General features: G+C 49.0%; 1 protein-coding gene across 1 annotated transcript in view; it reads right to left on the reverse strand.

Moving 5' to 3' along the window:
- Actn1 (actinin alpha 1) overlaps positions 1-20158 on the reverse strand; it is a 93699-nt gene that overhangs the window by 34501 nt on the left and 39040 nt on the right. The window contains exons 2-3 of the mRNA XM_029484394.1: positions 8609-8723; positions 4001-4120 (exon numbers count right to left, since the gene is read on the reverse strand). Coding sequence (XP_029340254.1) covers positions 4001-4120; positions 8609-8723 — 235 coding nt within the window. The remainder of the gene's footprint in view (positions 1-4000; positions 4121-8608; positions 8724-20158) is intronic.

Here is a 20158-nt window from a genome sequence, read left to right on the forward strand (position 1 = left end):
TTAAACACACACATTATTACACTGCAGCCAGAAGCATAATCTGGCTTTAAAACAAAAAAACAAACAAACAAAAAAACTTGCTGAAAAAGCTGGCAACAGGGACCAAGCATCTCAGAGCTTTCAATTCTGGCACTGAAATTCTATCTCTGTCCCTGGCCAAAGACCTGCAGTACAGAGTAAGGTTTCTGTATAAATAACCTGTTGTTCAGTTATTTATCATGGAAACTATGTTCAAAGTACAAAGAGTGACTTAAATCCCCTGAGCCCCACCACCCCTCTCTTCCAAAGCCATGACCTTCCACTCCACCCAGAGTCCAGGGCCAGCACAAGGCCCTTTTGGGCTAGTAGAGCCTCCTGGGCTTCTCCTTCTGTCCTCTCTGGCATCTTCATTGCTCCCTCGCCCAGAATGCCCATGTAGCTTTTCCCTCCCCTTCCCTCCCCTCCCTTTCCCTCCCCTCCCCTCCCCTCCGGCCATCTCACAGTAGCCTTCTGCTTTACCCTTCACTATTCTCTACCTGGCATCTGCGGGTATTTCCTGTTGTCTTCTGGATAGACAAGGGTCGGGACTTTTCCTGTCTTGCATCACTACTCAAGAGTTTGGGGGTGGGGTGGGGGGGAATCTTTACGGTGAAATTTTATGGATAGCATTCTGACTCTAAGGGGAATTTTCTTTTAAGCTTATGAAAGTGATAACATTGAAGCTCAGCCCTTTCTAGAACGGTGGCTCTCTCCTAGTCTGCCCGGCTCCATGAGGGCCAAGCCGTGCCCTCCCACAGGGACCTTTAGAGTCCTAGGGAGACAGGTGGTTTCTAATAATTCCTCTCCTACTTCACAGAACTTAGTGGATTCTAAGGCACGGTGAAGAGGCGGAAGGCTAGCATTAGAGAAGAGGAAGGACAGCGAGGTGTGTTCAGAATCCATCCCTCACTGTCTCAGCCCCGTCAGCCTCGTACCATCCTCAAAACTCACACGCAGACCAGGGATACCCCACCGCACAGGCAGCCTGATGGCAGGGGCTCCTCAGGAGAATGGAGCGCGCTGCCATTCCAGGTCCATGGTGAGCTAAACCAGGCTCACATCCTGCCTGCTCTGGATTCTGTTTCTCCTCCCCGCTCCAGGAATCACTTGCCGAATTCAAAGAGCAGAACGACCCCATGTGACGTGATAGGTCTGGAGCTCCAGAGCCCCAGCTTCAGGCCAATGCTCAGGCTTCTGCATCCACCATGCCCCCGTCCTGACAGATCTGAACTGTAGAGATGGCCCCAAGCTCTTGGCACCCAAACATCAAACTTCCTCTAAATCTCAAAATTTAAAAGTCCTGCTTGGGTCGCCCTCTCCCCTGGTTAAACCCCAAGCCTTTACCCAACCAAGCCTCCACTTCATGAAATCTAGATGTCCCAGACACAAACATAGCAGAAGAAATCCCAGGGCTTGGTTCTAACTCTCTGCTTATGATGTGAACTTGGCTCCATCTAGACACCCCAGGGACAAGGCAGGCCCACAGGAACACGGCTTCCATTCCATGAGGTCTGCTCTACACTCTCCAGGACTGGTCGGCACACAGGGTCACTCTGCCAGGCCTGGTCGGTCAGTGCTAGTACTGGAGTGGAGGTCCTGCCAGGGTCGGCTCCCCACATGTGGTCCTTAGCAGTCCTCAAATTCCTCTCACTTCTAAGAGTGCTCCCTTCTAGGTCTGCCTCATGGCCTTCAATTCATAAGCCTCAGCACTGAAGTGCTGTCCCTTAGAAAGCAAAACCCCAGAGTGTGTTCAACTGGTTTCCTAAGGCTACCCCAAAGCATCCCTGGCTTGGATTGAAACCCTCAAGTCTCAGCCTTTCTCCTATGACCGTAAGGAGACAGTGAATATCTCACTTTACAACAAGGTTGAAGGGACCAGAAGGGACTGGATCAGCACAGCAGTGGGGCACAAGGACCCATGCGGCCTGGCAGACTGAGCAGTGCCGGGGGAGGGGGAGGCTGTGGTGTGTCAGGGGGCACAGTGGAGCCTATCAGAATAGGAAGAGGGCTAGAACTTGGCCCTGGAGCCTGAACCCCAGGCCTGGGCCTGACTCTGTTGTGAAGGTTCAGTATAGTTCAGGACGACCTGACATTCTACCTCTCTGGCGATTGTTCTGAGCCTCAGCACCCTCCACCCTAAAACACAGTGTGTCAAACTCACTTCAGCAGCCTGTCCTGATGAGGTAATCCCCGGATGCCTCCTGCTGGGTCAGGCTCAGGCTAGCACAAGACATGCTCATCCACCTCTCTCTCTCTTCCTCTTTGGTGGTCCTTCTCCCAGCTTTTCCTTTCTAAAAGTCTTGCCTTTCCTGGCTTTGTTTAAACCTGCCAGAACAGCCTTGCAATTTCCACTTACAACGGTTGATCGGCTCTATATGAGCCTGCCCTTCTTGGAAGGAAAGGGTCTCTCAATTCACTGCAGTCCCCACCTATCCGTATTGTTTCCTCAAGTCCATTTTCCACATTCTCTCCTTCCCTACCCTAGTGGGGACCTGAACTGGTGCCAGACCATTGAGTGGCATTTTTCTTGGCTTCCTCTGCCTGAAAAAAAAGTTGTCCAAGGCTTCAATCCCTCCTAGTAGAACAAGATGTTCTTTTCATTTTTATTAAGAGGCAAAGAATGTTTTTCCAGCCACAAAGTTGAGCACCTGCCACACACACACACACACACACACGTGCTTTAAACTACACCCATTGTCATCAGCTAGGAGCTGTGGCCACAGGGTGAAAGGAACGTTGCCTCTACCCTTGAGATGGTCAGGGCTGCATGTGCGTCAGGATTCCGAGGTATGGCTGCCACCTTAAGCACCAACACAGACCGAGGCAAGGAGTCAGCTAGCTTTCCCAATAAAAGTGTCCGTCCCCCCCCCCCACCCCGCCCCAAGTCGGTTTGACTTCAATGGCCACATGGTTGCCGTAGCAACTACTAAGCTTCACTGCTGACACTCAAAGCTGCAACAGATGACAGAGAGGCCAATGAGCAGATGTGGCTGTGCATCAAGACCTTTGTCAACAAGACGCAACCCCACACACTGCAGTTTGCTGCCCTTGTTAAAGCTGACAGATGTGCATAAAACCCTTCCATGCCTAGAAGCAAAAGGACTTTTCTCATTACCCATGAGCAATCTGCTCTCACAGATTTAGGGGGAAGCAATATACCCTAGTTGCCTTTCTCTGATGTCATACACGGACTGGACTGGGGTTCTGTGTTGGCCACTCACAGCTTAAAGCATTTCAGCATGGCTTTCCTTACAACCAAGTGAGTTAAGATGGTGTCAATCAACTCCCAGCAAGAGCCAAATGAACGCAGGCTGCGCCCATGGGTCACATCATCAGAGGGTCTGGTTAGAATATTTTAGCTGCTCCTTCAGAGCCAGCACACTGGTATGCCAGGAGCCCTGCTGCATTCTTTTAACTGTGAAGAGCGTGTCAGCAATGGCTTCAACAGACAGTTCAGAAGTGATGGGAAAAGAGCTAGGGACCTATGGTGATGGGAGAAGCTACTAAGAATGCTGCTTTGGCCCTCCCCAAAAGGTGGAGGTTGTGGGCGCGCACACCTTTAACCCCAGGAGGAACAGAAACAGGCAGATCTCTGTGAGTTTAAGGTCAGCTTGGTCTACAGAGTGAGTTCCAGGATAGCTAGGGCTACATAGTAAGACCCTGTCTCAAAAATAAAACAAAGCTACTTTGGGAACAGCAGTTTACCCCAGGGCCCTGTCAGCCACCAGGAGTCCATCTGCACTGTCCTGCCCACAGAGCACCCTGCAGGACATGGAGGTAGGGGTGGGGTGTAACAGGTGAGGCGCCTGGCATCCCACGTGCAACTGCATATCATAAAGACTTTATCAAGGGAATGGGAAAGGGGCGAGTTCTGGTGTGGCTGAATGATGGAGGTGGTGGGTACCTATTTCCAGGTGCATGCGAACCCAGAAGTCAGGGGAGAAAGGACCAAGGAAACAGCGATCACGCATATTAGCCTCACCTTCAGCTCCGATGGACACCAGCTTGACCCCTTTGCTGGCTATGAAATCCAAGGCCTTGTTGACGTTGGAGATCTTGTGCACTCTCATCTTGCCTCTCTCTGGCTTGGCCAAGCGTTCACCTGATGAAGAGGAAGGGAAAATGAAGGTGAGGTGCAAGTGTCCAGGAGCCAGGGTGAGCCACACTCCCCCTCAGCCGAAGCGTTTCTTAAATGGACATGCGCATGGTGTTCCTGTCAGATGTTTGCAATTGTCATCTAGGCAGGCAATCAGAGAGAAGTTGAAGCTACCTGGATTCTTCCATTTCCCAGAGACAAGCCTCTGTGTGTGTGTGTGTGTGTGTGTGTGTGTGTGTGTGTGTGTGTGCGTGCGCGCGTGCGTGTGAGTGCACACTCTCAAGCTTGAGAAACCCAGAAGAGGGCACCGGATCCCATGGAGCTGGTGTTACAGGGAACTGTGAGCCACTCACTGTGGGTATTTGGTACCAAAAAGCCTGGTTCCTCTGGAAGAGCAGCCAGCCTCTTAACCTCTGAGCAGTCTCCCTTCCTCCAGCACTTGTTATTATGTTACTAACAGATGCCAGAAACCGGCCAGGTTCTTGGAATATGGGAGTAAACAAGTTTCCTGCCTTTGATGTGACTGAAGTCCAGTAGGAAAGGAAGAAGGGAAAGAGGAAAGAAGAGAGGAGAAAGAAGAAAAGAATTGTGGACTGGTTAGGAAAGGCTATGGCTTACAGTTAGGCTACCACTGCAGGGAGTTGTGTCAGGGCAGAAGGAACAGCTCTTCTAAAGGGCCAGAGCACTTTGTTCGGGACATGGGTACAGGCCACTTTCCAGTATTTTGGAAAAAAAAAAATAATAACCACCTTGTGTTGAAATGGAGATGCCTCTAGTACTCCTGACCCCACTCACTGGAAAACCTCTGCTTGTGCCCGTACACCGCCTTCAAGTGGGCACTCTCAACTCCACTCCAGGGCCAGCTTCCTCATCAAGTGGGCACTCTCAACTCCACTCCAGGGCCAGCTTCCTCACACACACACACACCCTACCCTTCTCCTCCAGCTTCAAGATCAAGAGACTAAAAGAATTTGAGGGACGGTGTGTGTGTGGCATGGGGTTGGTTTGCTGAAAGTTCCACTAAAAGTACCCCGAGAACAGACACTGTCCAGGGACCTATCAAAAAAACCATCATGCCTCCCTGCTACAATGAGCTGACACCTCCAAAAGGATACACGAAACAGGTGCATGGAAGCAAGACGGAATAGATGTGGGCCAGGGGAGTCCAAGCATGCTATAAGCAAAGCTTAATGAGTGAGTCAGGAGACCAGAATGCAACAGAAACAAAACCAGGCAGATCCGGCCAGGGCACATGAATGGGCTAGAGGCATTCATGTTACAGTCTGGCAAAGAACTAGTCTATTCTGAGGGGGACCTGAAACTCTGTGGGAAGCTGTGTTTAAGGGGAATGGGCTAATGAAATCTCAAGACGGCATCCATCTCATTCAGGCTGTGGCGTTAGTTATTGGCAGGTGCTCTTAGCAAGGTTTACAGTGAGAATCAAGGGCAAACAGCAGCATGGAATAATCTGGAAAACCTGAGCCTCACCTGAAAAAGAGCAATCTAAAAGCTGTGGACAGAGGCAGGGTGTGACTGTTGGAGATCAGCGATGTTAAAAAGAAGCCCCAGACAGTATTGATAAGATCCTCCAGGAGTTTCTTTCTTAATGGCCTTCCCCAGCTCCACTTCCTTCCTCCACTGTGTGGGACCTAACTACTTGTGACTGACAGAAATCTTTTGAACACTATTGACTTAGCAGACTACTAGCTCCCATCAAAGCTTAGAATGTCATCAGATAGCAGCATCTTGGGCCTACAGAGAAGCCTGCCCCATCTTGTAACTGTCTGTCTGATGCAGCCACCAACATATTTTAAAACTGTCTTGATTTATGACTCCCTTTGTTCTGTATAACTACAAAAACTCCACGATCCATGCTGCAGTGTAGAATCTGGGGTAAACTAAATCTGTGTTTCTGGGCCATGGTCATTCAAAACAGCTCCAGAATAAAATATCCCTTATTCTCTTTAAAAATACAAAACCAAAACAAAAAGCCAAACACTTTACACTAGGTTAGGAGGAAAATGTCTTAATAAAGATGCCTTTGACATCTAAGGAACTGGCCAAACCCCACCCATCACAGGCTTCAGACTTTCCTTCCCTCCAATGAGGAAGGAGAGGAATTCAGAACGAAGTATTCAGGCATATGCATATATAGTGAGACCTATTACTTTATATGGTGACTAGAAATTAATAATAACACAAACGTAAGGCATAAGGAAAAAAAAGAAGTTTTCCTTTGAGAAGAGAGAGCTCCAGAAAGCATCTTCCTATGTCCAGCATCCAGGCACTCAGAAGCCACTGCAGTGTGGGACAGGGGGATGTGCAGAAAGCTTGGCTCCATCCTTATGATGCTGGTTTTGTAGGCGTGCAGAATTCAAGAGTTATAGAGCTATGGCAGCGTCTATGCTGATTTCAAAGGAAGGCCCGGGAGGCAGGGAAATGTATAACACGGTTGAATTACCTACAAAGAGCTCTGTTGGGGTGAAGCCTACGCTATAATGGAAACCCCACGGATGCTGAACATGCTGGGAATATGGAATGTCTGCTAATGAAAGCCTCAGGCAGTGGATGCAGCCAACACAAGAGAAAAATCACGAGGAAGGAAGGGCTACCCAAGACCACTGAAGCTCACATCACACCACCATACCTCCCCAGGATTGGACATGGTTGTGCAGGCTACAATCTTCACTCTTGAGTTCTGTTCTGTTTTTGTTTTGTTTTGTTTGTTTGTTTTTGTTTTTATGAGACAGGGTTTCTCTGTATAGCCCTGGCTATCCTGGAACTCACTTTGTAGACCAGGCTGGCCTGGAACTCAGAAATCTGCCTGCCTCTGCCTCCCGATGCTGGGATTAAAGGCGTACGCCACCACTCCTGGCTGAGTTATGGTCTTATTTCAGTATTATTCTCCCTTCTTATGCCCCCAGCTCTCTCATTAGTGCCACAGTATGTTAGAGGTATTTATTGCAGGGGTTCACAACTAAGGGATTGCCTTGAGTCTCAGTAGAGACTCTGGGCTTAGATTTCTGAACAATGTTGGAATTGTCAAGTCCATGGGAACTCATTGAGATAAATTGAATGCAGTCTTCTGGGGTCCAGGGGTGGAATGTTATGATTTAAAGTGACGTGTTCAGGTGTCAAGTTGACAAGAGACAGCCTGTGATGCTCCGTCTTAAGTGTTGACTTGAATGGATTAAGAGATGCCAAGATTAGTCAAGTACATGCCTGGGTGTTCTCAGAGATAATTACATCATTAGGGATCCGACCCAATCAACAGGTTAATGCCTTGACAGATTCATAATATGATGGCATCATTAAAAGCCGATGAAGGCAGAAGGCGGAGCTCTTGGAGGAAGAATATGGGGGGGGGAACCTCTCTGGCCTCTTCACACACCCGTTTCTTAGCCTCTTGCTGTCATGATGCCCACTGAGCTGCTCTACCACATCCTCCCTGCCACAACAGGCTGACGCATGTGAAGCCATGAGCCAAAATAAATAATCCCTCCCCTTCCAAAAAAAAAAGCCAAGATGATTATGTTTTCCATTGTGTATATTTTGCCCTGCTCAGGTTTCACTTTAAAGGAAATATGAAAAGCTGTTTTTAAAGAACTGAATCTGTCAGAAGTCACGCAAACACAGGGAACAGGACGGCATGTCATCTGGGGAGACGGAGAGCCTCCCAGCGTGGCAGAGGGCCTGAGGTCCGCTACCTTTTTGGGAAGAGTCCGCTAGAAACAAAGCAGGTGCCAGCTCTCAAATGATCCTAAGGGCTCTGCAAAGGAATGCGAGGCCCAGACTGGAAGCCCTCGGGGAGGCACAAAAGCTTTCCCTGCGAGGGAACAACGTGACCATATTTGGGCTGTCAGAGGATCTTAGGCCTGGGACTGCAGGGAGGAGGAGACAGGGAGGAATCAGAACCTAAGGCCTTCCCATGGTTTCCTCTAGGTGGGAGTCACCAGAAGCCCACAGGACAAAAGGCTCGAAGGGGATTATGAAAGAAGGAAACAGACAGCCAAGAATGCAAATGTCAATTTTGGAAAGAAAGGTAGAGCAGAGCAGTCTGTGGTCCCTGGCTTGGTTTAAGATAAGATGAAGTGTGCAGCAAAAACAGAGGGCCAGCTACTGCTTTGAGTACCCAAGAGGACATGCACAATGCTATTATTTGGAGATGGTTTGTCCCCTAGTGGTTCAGGTCCTGGAAGCTTGGCTGGCCCCAGCATGGTGATTCTCCAAGTCATAAGACAGGGCTAATAAGGTCACTAGGGTAATCCCTCCAAGGAATGAGAGTACGTGGTGCAACTTTAGTAATCGTGATGATGTTTCTTAATTAGAAGTTATGATCTTAATTAATTCTCTTTTTTTTGTATTTTTTATTATATGAGTATTTTGCTTGCACGTATGCGAATGCACCATGTGTGTGTCCGGTGCCCAGGGAGGCCAGCGTGAACGTGGACAGAACCCAGAGGCACCACGGGGTCCTGGGCCGGGCCGGCTCACCTGAGATGACCTCCAGGAGCAGCATGAGCTTCAGGCCATCTCGGAAGTCCTCTTCGATGTTCTCGATCTGTGTCCCCGCTTTGCGCAGGTGGGAGTTGCACCAGGCTGTGAACGTCTAATACAAAGGGAAGACAAGCAGACGGTCAGTCTCCTCATGGGCCACCGTAGTCTCTGAGGCACGCACCCCAGGCCTCAGTGGCTTCCAGGGTCCTCGCCCCACACTTTCTTAACAGTTGTTCTACGAAAGGCTTTCAACAGGCTTGGGCCATCCTCAGCGTACAAGCCACGTGAAGGGACCAGGGACGATGGCCACCCACTCAACAGAATCCATAGGCATTCTTAGTGTGGTTGTTCCATACGCTCACATTAACTTTATCCTCTGCCCTTAGTATATATGTCTGCTCCATCGTCCTGCCAGGTTCAGGTGTTTACTCAGCATCTGCAGCCAGGACTGCTCCAGGGCAGCTACCCACGGGTGCTCAGTCTACCCTGGCAGATACTTTATCGGGGCCTGCACTTTCTCAGCTGCAGATATTCTCATGGTTCCTGAACAGCAGTAAAGCAGCCAGCACTCCAATTTTCTTAGGGTCCCCAAAGCCATTGTCACCCCCAGTCATCAGGAAGTAATCTAAAGAACAGGACAACCTCATTCCTACCCCACCATTACCCCCTCCTAGCTACTCATTTTTAATTAAATAAGAAGAGAGGAATGTTAGCTTACAGGAACTTCCACTAGGCTCCTCCCAGGAACCTAGCAAGCTTACATCATCAGCTTATGTCATCACCTGCCGTCTTTACCTACTGCTGCCAGGCACGGGTGAGATATGAAAAGACTGCTCACCAGCCCAGATGTTTTTCTTTTTCTGTTCCCAGCCAGTCTTTCTGTCTCTGTCTCTCCGCCCCCCCCCACCTCCATCTGTTCTCTGTCCCCCATTCTCTGCCCCATTGGCTCTGCTCCTGTCTGTCTGCCTCTACCCCTTTTCTTCCTCTCCTTCTCCCAAACTTCCCTTATATTAGGTTTGTTGCATGTCGTGATTTCTCAGGAGGCATCTTGGCATGGGCCCGCCAGGTGTCCCCCCACCCCCGCCGAGTTACATTTCAAATATTACACGGAATGTGTAGATCTTTAGAATAAGTACAATTACTCCGTTTCTACACAATCTCTCCCAACTGCCACCTGTTCACACTTCACTTTGGACCGGAGCCACCACACTGCACATTCTCTGGGGCCAGGGATGGGAGTGTCTTATTCCACCATCACCATCTCCCAACCCCTTGTTGTTTTGTTTTGTTTTGTTTTTCGAGACAGGGTTTCTCTGTATAGCCCTGGCTGTCCTGGAGCTCACTTTGTAGACCAGGCTGGCCTTGAACTCAGAAATCTGCCTGCCTCTGCCAACCCCTTGTTCTTAAGCCCCATCCAGACCCATCCTCCAACCTTTAGCCTCTTCAACCCTCAGCCAAAGGCTTCCCAAAGCTTCTAGGGAAACTGGCCAGTGCCAGCAACTGGAAGACAAACTGGAGCTGCCCGGCTGAGGCCTGTGAGTTTTGAAGAGGGGGGAGGAACTGAGGGAGGAAGGGGCTGTTGTAAGAAGACGCTGGCTTGTGAAAGGTGAAGGGCTGTAGAAAGGAGCTATCGAGCCCCACTTCCTGGGGAAGCTGTGGTGGCCAAAACAACACCTGTGTTTGTTCAGGTCTCCAGGACAAAGCTCTGGGGCTAATAAGCTTTTTGCAAGGAAGAGTCAATAAAAGCCTTAGTCCCCAAGAGCTTCAAGGCTTAGTGCCCTGAACCCATCCAAAGTATTAAAGAACCCTACAAGCAGTGGCCATAAAGCCCAGGCATGGGGGGCGTGGAGTCATCCAATGTTAAGAACGCACTCTCCTGTGAACCAGATCTGAATCCCCTGTTCTCTGAACTCCAGCTCCCTTGGCAGTAAAATGGGGATTGCAAGGAGCTTTCAAGTCCACAGGATTTTAAAACCCGACCTTACAAAGTGCCTGCCACGTAGTGAGGGTGCCATTAACAATAAGAAGGAAAAAGATACCAGCCCACACAGCAACAAAAACAAAAACCAAACAAAACAAAAACCACCACCACAAAAACCATGACAGGGCTGGGGAGGGCTGGCTCCACTCCAGTGCGTTCTCCCCCTCCCCCGCCCCCCTGCCTCCAGCCACCAAGCTACCAAGGCCCCACCTTTCCAGGTGCTGCTGAGGGACCTTTGGGACTGGTGCCAGTGTGTGCCTGAAGAACAGCAGAGGGGGAAGTAAAGTCTTGACAGCAACACTGTGCATCACAGCAGACAAGCCACGGACCACCGCACAACTATGTTCTCTCCAGGTTGCAAGGTCCCCACAGAAAGACCATCTCCTTAGCAGTGCCCCCAGGATTCAGCAAGCTGGCAGCCAAAGGGACACCCACTACAGAAACTCCTGGCCCCAACCAGGGTGGGCAGTGCTACACTCAGAGGCCTAATGGACCAACCTCATTTAAATAAAGGGGTATGGACCCACGGACCTGCCTGCATCCCGGGCCTTCCTTTATCTAATGTTCCCTCACCCCCAAAGTCTTCACTCTCCTCCGGAAACCTGTTCATCTCACGGTCTAACAGGAGACAGGGAGGAGAAGATGGTCAGCCCCTTCACAGTCCACTGCGCTCTAGAAATGTGCTCAGAGGAAGGGTGTGCCCCACAGGGTCTCAGGAGCCATGCTTAGGCAAGGACCACACTGAGACCTACTCCAGAGCTGGGACAGTGCCTTTGCTGTCACCCCTCTACTCCTGTCTGTACCTCTCCCCACCATGCACACAAATACACACAAACATGCATGTGTGCTCATGTGTGTCCAGTGGCCAGCCTCTGCAGATCTTGGGCAGGGATTGAAAACTAGGAGGAACCTGGGTCCCCCTCACCCCTCTTGGTAACTAATGGTGGCGTGAAGGGAAGACTGTATCCACGTAGCAGGGTATCCGAGGGACACACAGGAGAGAAGTTCATGGGTTGGCCGGTGAGACACATCTTGTCCCAGTTTTCTGGCTTCTACCATGTTCTCATGTTGCCTTTAACAACTACCATGGCAACATGTCTCCTTTAATATACCCTAAGAATCCCCCTGGTTTTTGAGAAGGTGTCCTTCCTGTCTCCTGTGAACTACACAGCCTTCTCCATATACCTCAGTGTTCAGAACTATACAATGGGGACAACAGTTAACTACCAGGCATGCCTGAGGCAAGGCTTAAGTGAAATAATACTAACAAAGTAGTAGTTTTTCTTTATATTAATAATGGCCCTAAAAGTTAATGTGCCTGAAATGCAGTGGGCCCTGAAGTGGCTCCCACTGTTATCACAATGACCTCTGAGTAGTCATATCCAGCAGGGACTGGGGTACAAATGATTATTCCCATGACAGGAGCCAGGGGCTGAGTTTCTAATGTCATTGTCAGCCATAACCTTGACCTTAGTAGGAAGAGAGACACAAACACAGGAAGGCCACAAGCTTATGTGGCCTCACTTCACAGTGCAGGAATTGCAGGACCTTACACAGGTGAGGTGGCCACAGATATGCCCACAAAGACCCCATATCTATCACTGTGGGTGAGTGGCCTGTCGCTCCAACTCAGGTATCCAACAGTCACATGAGACAATGCTGACACCGTGTGGACTGTAAACAGAAGGTCTGATGAGAGAGTCCTCTTAAAACCCATGGAGGAACCCATGGTGGCGCATACCATTAACCCCAGCACTTCAAGGAAGAGGCAGGTGGATCTCCATGAGTTCAAGGCCAGCCTGATCTACATACCAGGATAGGGTTACACAGTGAGACCCCATCTCAAAACAAAAACATGAAAGGGGTACCTGAGCTGGGGTGGGGGGAGAGAATAGGGCTACTTGGTAGCTTGTAAGCACCACTATCTCCCTGCCAGAGGGAGAAAGCTATCGTCTTTACAGTGCATACTATAAGCACACTCCATCAATGGCATTAGGCTTGAAGAGATGTTGAGTTCAACATCCTCATTTTATAACGGAGGGCACAGGACCAGAGAGGGTTAAGTGTCTTTCCTCGGGCCATTGACACCGATTCTAACTTCCTCATAACTTCTGCTCCCCAGAATGATATGGCTTTGTGGCTCAGGGATAGGGGGGCAGGGTGGGGAAGGGGTGTAGAACCAAGGCTGAAACTTCAAGTGAGCCAAATTTCATGGAATTCCACTGAAAACCAGTCACTGGAAAATGAAAGCCACATGGGTTTTGGGAAGCCCCTCCAGCGTCAGCAGTGTTAGCAAGAGAGAGACAGTCTCCCTGGGGAGCATGGCGGTGAGAGGCGAGGAAGGGGGTGAATGTCAAGAGATTGGAGACATCCCAGGAGGGAAGTAGACCAGAAAAAGATGGGCAGGGGGAACAGGACTCAGGAACTGGGCCTCTGACCAGCAGGAGACAAGACATGTCTGAGAAGGTCATCTCAACTTCCATAGTCAAAGAAGCATGCCTGATTCGGCCCCGGGCAGAACAGGCAGCTGGTGAGAGACAGTCTCTGCAGCTGTACCCAAATGACCCTGTGCAGGTGACTTCACTTCTGCAGCTCTCCATGACCATATCTGGAAGATGACTGTGACACAGAGCCTAGGCAGCTGCTTTCAGGAGGATAAAGGACAGATAGCTTCAGGAAAGATCGGAGCTCGGTGGACTGAGGGACCCAGAGCTGGACATGTCATATGTCAGAGGAGGACACTGTGTGAATGTGCTGAAGGGGTTCACACAGATTCCCCCCTCCCCCGCTACCCCCTAGCTGAGTAAGGAAGTCCCTTTATGATGGTAATTCTACAAAAGCCCAGGCAGCCCCTGAAAGCATTGGTAAGACCAGAGTGACCGTTGAAGCCACACCAAGGATCACATGCTTCGGTATGTAAGCAGGGTACTTGACCCTGACACTTCAGGGTCTGAGGTCAGAATACTCTGCAACTGGAGGAATAGCATGGTCTTAGACATCAGATGCTCAACACCCATCATGGCTCCTACCCACTAGATGTTAATAACCGTCTATCCAAAACGGAGACAACCCTAAAACACGCTATGTAGAGAATCTGGCCTAACAGAAGCAAACATACATGCCACAGTTGACATGATAGCAACTGTGCTTACGAAGCATGCATGTGCGTACTATGGGATGGACTCCTCTTCTGAGTGTTTTGCCACATTTAACTCCTTGGATCTTCACAGTGATGCAAAGAAAAGAAAAGAAAAGAAAAGAAAAGAAAAGAAAAGAAAAGAAAAGAAAAGAAAAGAAAAGGAGCCAGAAACCTAGACTTCTATGTGGAACTGCTCAATCTTTGAACACTGCTACAACTGAAAATATAATGCATGCCACAAGGACCCCGGTCTGCCTCCAAAAAAAATGAATTAGCAGCCAAGTCTAAATTAAGTCTCACTGGGTATCTCTGCTCCCACAGTGGGAAAGCATGGGACCTTTCTAAGTCTGCATGCACGTTATATACAAACACAATATGTGGTGCATTTGGTAAGCACCAAGTAATGCCTGTGTCTACCACTCCTAAAGAACACTGGTGAGTGACATCAGCCATTTGAGAATCTGGTAGCAAGAGCTGTGGGCATTTCTATCAAAGGTAGAGGAGGGGGTCGGACATCCTGTGAGGCAGAGAGACGGACTCCTCAGCTGGAACTGATCAACAGTCCATGTGTCTCACAAAGGACATTAGATGGCTATACACATCCTGTCATGCCCTGTGAATTAAAACAACAGGTCAGCTCATTGTGCCGATTAGCTGGTCAGCCTGACGCAAGGTAGGATCATCTGGCAAGGGAGAAGCTCAACTGAGGCTCTGCCTCCATCCCGTTACCCTGCAGGCAAATCTATGGGGGCCTTTTCTAAACTATTGATTGATGGGGTGGGAAGAGAACTCACTGTGGCAGTGCCACCCCTGGGCAGGCAGCCCTTGGACATATAAAAAAAGGTAGCTGACCGTGAGCCTTAGAAAGCCAATGAGAGGCCATCTTCCTTGGCTCCTGGCCTGCTTTCCCTCACTGATGAACTGTGATCGGGACATGGAAGCAGAATAAATCCTTTCCTCCCCAAGTTCCTCACAGTCCTGGTGCTTATCACAGCAATGGAAAGCAATTATATTTGCAAAGCGAGTTCCTGCTAATTCCTGTTGTCAGAGGGTGTGCGAGGCAGTCCCCCACCCCCACCCCCATACAACTGTGTGCAGGCTGACTGGTTACAACTCTAGAAGAAATCAGCTTGCCAACGTGAACCACAACAGGCCTGAACTATACACCCCAATTCAAAGACTCTATCCTGGGTATAAAATGACAAAGAAAAGGCCTGGGGGCTGGAGAGATGGCTTAGCGATTAAGAGCATTGGCTGCTTGCTCTTCCAGAGGTCCTGAGTTCAATTCCCAGTACCCACATGTTGGCTCACAATCATCTGTAATGGGATCTGATGCCCTCTTCTGGTGTGTCTGAAGACAGCTACAGTGTACTCATATAAATGAAATAGATAAATCTAGAAAGAAAGAAAGAAAGAAAGAGAAAGAAAGGAAGAAAAGGTGTTAGGCATGAAAACTTGTTCCTTAGCCTAACTGAGGTGAAGAAAACCAGGAAGACAGCAAATTGTATTAATAAGGCACATAGTTAAGTAAATCACCATGTGTCCACATAGTAGATGATTAATATGATAGGTTCTGAAACAACGTGAACATAAGAAAGTGCTTACTGTAATTAACAAGGAAGTCTGAAACAAGATTGCATGTACTACTGCTTATAAACACAGGTTTAGAGCTGTGTGCAATCACACAGACATGACAAATGACTAAGACCAAATGTGTCCAAATGCAAACACACTTGTGCTCCAGGAATTGAAGTTCCCAGGATCCTTAGCTGCTCTCCTGGCCCGACAGCCTATAAATACAGTTGGCTGGTTACACTCTCTGCCTTCTCCCAGGGCAAGCCTCTTCTTTTGGACATTTATTCCCCCATCCACAATCCAGGCTGTCCACGCTCAAGTGACCTGACCAGAGAGGCTCCCAGTGACACTAGGACAGAGTAAACAATGCCTTACAGCCAAATGAGACCGGGCTAGGCAGGAACAGAACAGCAGCAGCCTACCACAGGCATAGGCTTCACCTGCCGGCCACACCTCTCCTGGACACAGCTTTGTCTCTTGGAACCAAGGTTAGCAGTCCTGGCTCACTTCAGGGAAGTTATTGTTCCTGTCAGTCAGGAAGCCTGGGCCTGCCCTGGTTCAGCTAGGCACGTGACCTCCGATAAGCTAACCTCTCTCAGCTCAGAAATCCCATCATCCATCTGGTGCTTGGACAACTCAGCTAAATAGAACACTTGGTAACAATCTTTTGTTTCTCTGTAGTTTCTTTCCAGTAAATTCCACAGAGACAGATGGTTTAACCTCAAGGGACTCAAAACATGACCAGTGTTTTGGTCTCAAGACTGCAGCTCCCTGACCCTCCTGGCCCAGCAAATAACTGTAACTAGTGTACTGGACAGGCTAAACCTTGGTGTCCAGGGAACACTGGTGGGGCATGCCTGTAATCCCAGCACTCCCGAGGCTGGGGAAAGAGAATCCTTAGTTTTGAGATTAGCTTTGATGATATGAGACCCTCTCTCAAAAAAAATGAAAAAACAAAACCAACCAAACCAAAGCTTGAAGCTGGACTCTCCCTGGAGGACCCAGGAGACCATGGGAACCGTGGCTGGCTCTAGGGTGGAGGAAGAGAGGTTTGGAACTGGGGAGAGAGAGAGCTGTTTGCTTTCCGCAGAACATCCTTTTGTTTTCTTTTGAATGTTACACCACACGCTGTCATTATCTATTTAAAAACCCATCCAAATGTAAAGAGAGTCTGGCGGAAGTGTGTAAATTACAACATTATCATAAGCTTCTGGGATGAGACAGAAGAGACTTCCTGTTTCTCTGGGATCATTTGGTGGAAGCGAGTATCTAGGCTATTACTATATTACTGATGGCTTCCATGATAAAGAGGGAAAACTCTCTCACATGTAAACAAATGAAGGCTGGAGAGGGTGACTTATGCTTATAACCCCACTACTAGAGTGGGCGCACGTCTTTAATCACAGTACACGGGAGGCAGAGGCAGGCAGATCTCTATGAGTTCAAGGCCAGCATGACCAGGGGGTGCCAGGATATCCAGGGTTACATAGAGAAACCCTGACTCAAAATAAAACAAAAAGCCTACTTATGAAGAGAGACAGAAAGCTCTGAAAACATTCCCTTAATAAATAAGAGGTGAAACCCTTTAAGAAAAGGCAGAACTAGACACAGGGACAGAGGACAATCTGGCATCTGGAACACATTTCCCCCCACAGCTAAGTCTACAATGATTAATTGTGGGGAGAGTCAAAGGATAGCCCCTTAGCCACATGGTCCCAGAACCCCCAAAGGAGAAACTAAGCCTCTTGAGGTTGGCCTGGGACTTCCTAAACAAACTGGCTCCTCTCCTGGGATCTTCCTTCCCAGGAGCAGAGCCAGCAGGTCCAGGCAAAACCAACCAACAAACAAACCCTCACTGGACACTATAGTCTTTCAATTCCACCAGCAAGCACCATGCTAGTTGAGATGCCATGGGTACTGGACAGAGTCAGACCCCAGCTGTGGCCAGAGTTCCTGGTGTGCTTGGGTTTAAGTTCCCTGCTCCACCTGCCAGCTGACATGGGGATGGCCACTCCCCAGGGCCACCCTAGAGTCCCTCAGAGTCCACACACATGAGGCCAGTTTGGCCAGGGCACGTGTTCTAGGTAGTTTTTCTAAGCAGAGACCTGTCCAGAAGAGATCTCAGATGCCTGGTGTGCTGGTAATGTGAGTGTCTGGTTAGTTTATTAAGGGCGATCTGCCAGCCTTTCAAAGCAACTGGTTCACCCACAGATAAAAGGCAGAGCTCCACACAACAGCTCCACCCAGATCTGTTTACTTTCCACCCACCCGAGAGCTGCTGTGAAAGAGTCCGCAACCACTGGTTGCTCTCTTCTGCCCTCTAAGTCACCCAGCCCACCACCCCACATCCCTGCATGAATGCTGGGGTCAAGGAAACTCAGAGTACAGACGGCCAAACAGGCTAAGCTTTAGGACTAAACCTAACCTCTCACTAGCCTTGACTCCATGGGCAATGAACTCAGCCTGAGATCCTCACAGGTAAAATGGGGCTAACTAGACCCATAGTCAGTGTTCTGTCCACAGCAGACTGACAGATCTTAAAAATACCAACCCAGCTGGACCGAGTGACCTTATTTAATCCACCTGGGCCTCAATTGCCTGGCCAGACAAAGGGGATAAATAATGTCATTATTTCAACAGCTTTTAAGATTAAGACAATGCATGCTAACCAGCCAGCAAAGTGCCCTGGTCATAGCAGGAAACCAATAAATGTCCCTTGTCACTTCCTCTCCCCTTTCTATTTAATCAGAGTTAATCATTCACAGAGAACCCAAGTATTGACAATCAAGAGGCCCTGTTTTCTCCCACTGATGAGGAGACACACATCAGCTTCTAGCAGAACTCTTCTAGAGCTGTGTTTTCTAATTTGTATCTGTCTAGAGCCCATTTAAGTAGACACAGTGCCAGAGACCAGGAGGAGGGATCACCCAGGTCAAAGGGGCTGCTGGATCCCTGCTGGGAAAGGGCCCACCATGAGGACCTGGCATGGTCTTCCTTGCCCCGCACAAGGAAGAATTCATAACATAAGATTGAACCTGCACACCAGGAGAATTCATGACACTGGGACACATAATCCCAATAAAGACACACAGTCTGTCCCTTTAGCTCCTGGCTGCTGAGAGTCAACTGCACCTACCAATCTGCCAGTGTCGTATCCCCATCCCTGCCCTGCTCCTAAAGACAGAAGAGTCCACAGCAAACACCCAGCAACTGCAAGCTCTGTCCACCACCGGCTTTATAGTGCCAGACTTACCTGATCTCTCTGAGTCTTGGTTCCAGCATGAGTAAAATAACAAAAATAACCTCATTCCATGGGACTGCTGTGAGCAGTCACAAAGGGTTCATTCCATGGTGTGCGAGTGTGTGTGTGTGTGTGCCTGTGTGTACGTTCCACCCCCTTCCACACAGTCAGAAAGTACATTGGTAAAGCTAGGCAAAGGGCCTAGCACTTGGAAGCCTGAGGCAGAAGGATTAAGAGGTAGAGGCCAACCTCTGGGCTATAGAGCAAGACCCTGTCTCAAAACCAAACAAACATGGCTGGCTATGGCAGCACATAATGGGAAGGAAGAGGCAGGCAAGATTTCTGTGAGTTTGAGGCCAGCCTGGTCTACTTAACGTGTTCCAGGCTAGTCAGAGGTACGTAATGAGACCCTGGCTCCAAAATTAATTAACTAATTAAACAGTGGTTGCTTAGAGCTGGTGGTAATAGCCAAGGAGTATGAAATATATTTTTACATGTTCTCAAATTGGTTGCATTCACTTTAAAATAGTGAAAAGCATGGTTATAAAATTATACCCCCATAAAACTATTTTTATTTTTCTTAAAACGCACCAAGTAAAATATTCTAGAACCCCACTAAATCTTTTATGCTAATATTAGTCTTTTTTATTTTTGTCTCTGTCTACTTGGCCCACTGGAAGAATCCGGTCTCAAAAGCAGGCCCTGGATCCTTCACTGCTAATGACTGAAGGGGCTGAGCTCACTCCACTGCTATCCTGGAGCCTTCAAACAAGGCAGGATGAGGATTGGAAGGCTGGAGAAGCAAGTCTTCTCTAAGCAGAGTGATAGGCCACTCCGGGAGGCCAGTCAGGGATGGCGGTTGTCCCTGACTCACGTCTTGAGTGATTCTGGCCCTTGCTGATCCGACAGCACACAGACCTCGGCAAGCTAGGACCCACAGGACCAGCTTGCACATTCCTTCCCCATAGAAGGAAAAGCCACCTAAAGTGAGCTCATTTGGTTTTGTCTGGCACGGATCCTAAGACCTACAGGTCACCCAGTCCCACAGAGAACTCCCACAGATGACAAGCCTGCTAATCTTCAATGTGGGGTTCCTGTGGTCTGGCAGGCTGCAGCCCCTAACGCACCTCTCCCCTAGTGTTGAAGTACAGCAACTGACGCAGCTGCACCTGTGCTTAAGAGGATTGTATCTATCCCTTCTGCGATGATGGAAAAACACTTGATTCTGACGAGGGCCCAGAAAACAAGATCAGGTTAGCAGCCATCTCTTCCTGGGTCATCTCTGTGGAATGCACTGTGCTGACCAGAGTTGTGGAGCTGGACTGGATTCCAAGGCCCTCAATGGAATCTGCTCTCCAGGGGTCAAACCACAAGTTATAATTTGTCTGGTTTTGTTTTGAGACAGAGTCTCTCTCACATAACCCAGGCTGGCCTAACACTATGTAAGAGACTGACCTTGAACTCCCGATTCTCCTACAGACAACAGACACATCAGTTTATAGAATGCATTTTTTTTTTTTACCAACTTACCACATCCTCAGCACAAGTTACAAATTCCAAGGACAAAATATTGCTTCGACGAAGAAACTGTCCAGGTCTCCACTGTGTCAC

The sequence above is a fragment of the Mus caroli genome, chromosome 12, assembly GCF_900094665.2.
Source record: "Mus caroli chromosome 12, CAROLI_EIJ_v1.1, whole genome shotgun sequence".
Taxonomy (NCBI): domain Eukaryota; kingdom Metazoa; phylum Chordata; class Mammalia; order Rodentia; family Muridae; genus Mus; species Mus caroli.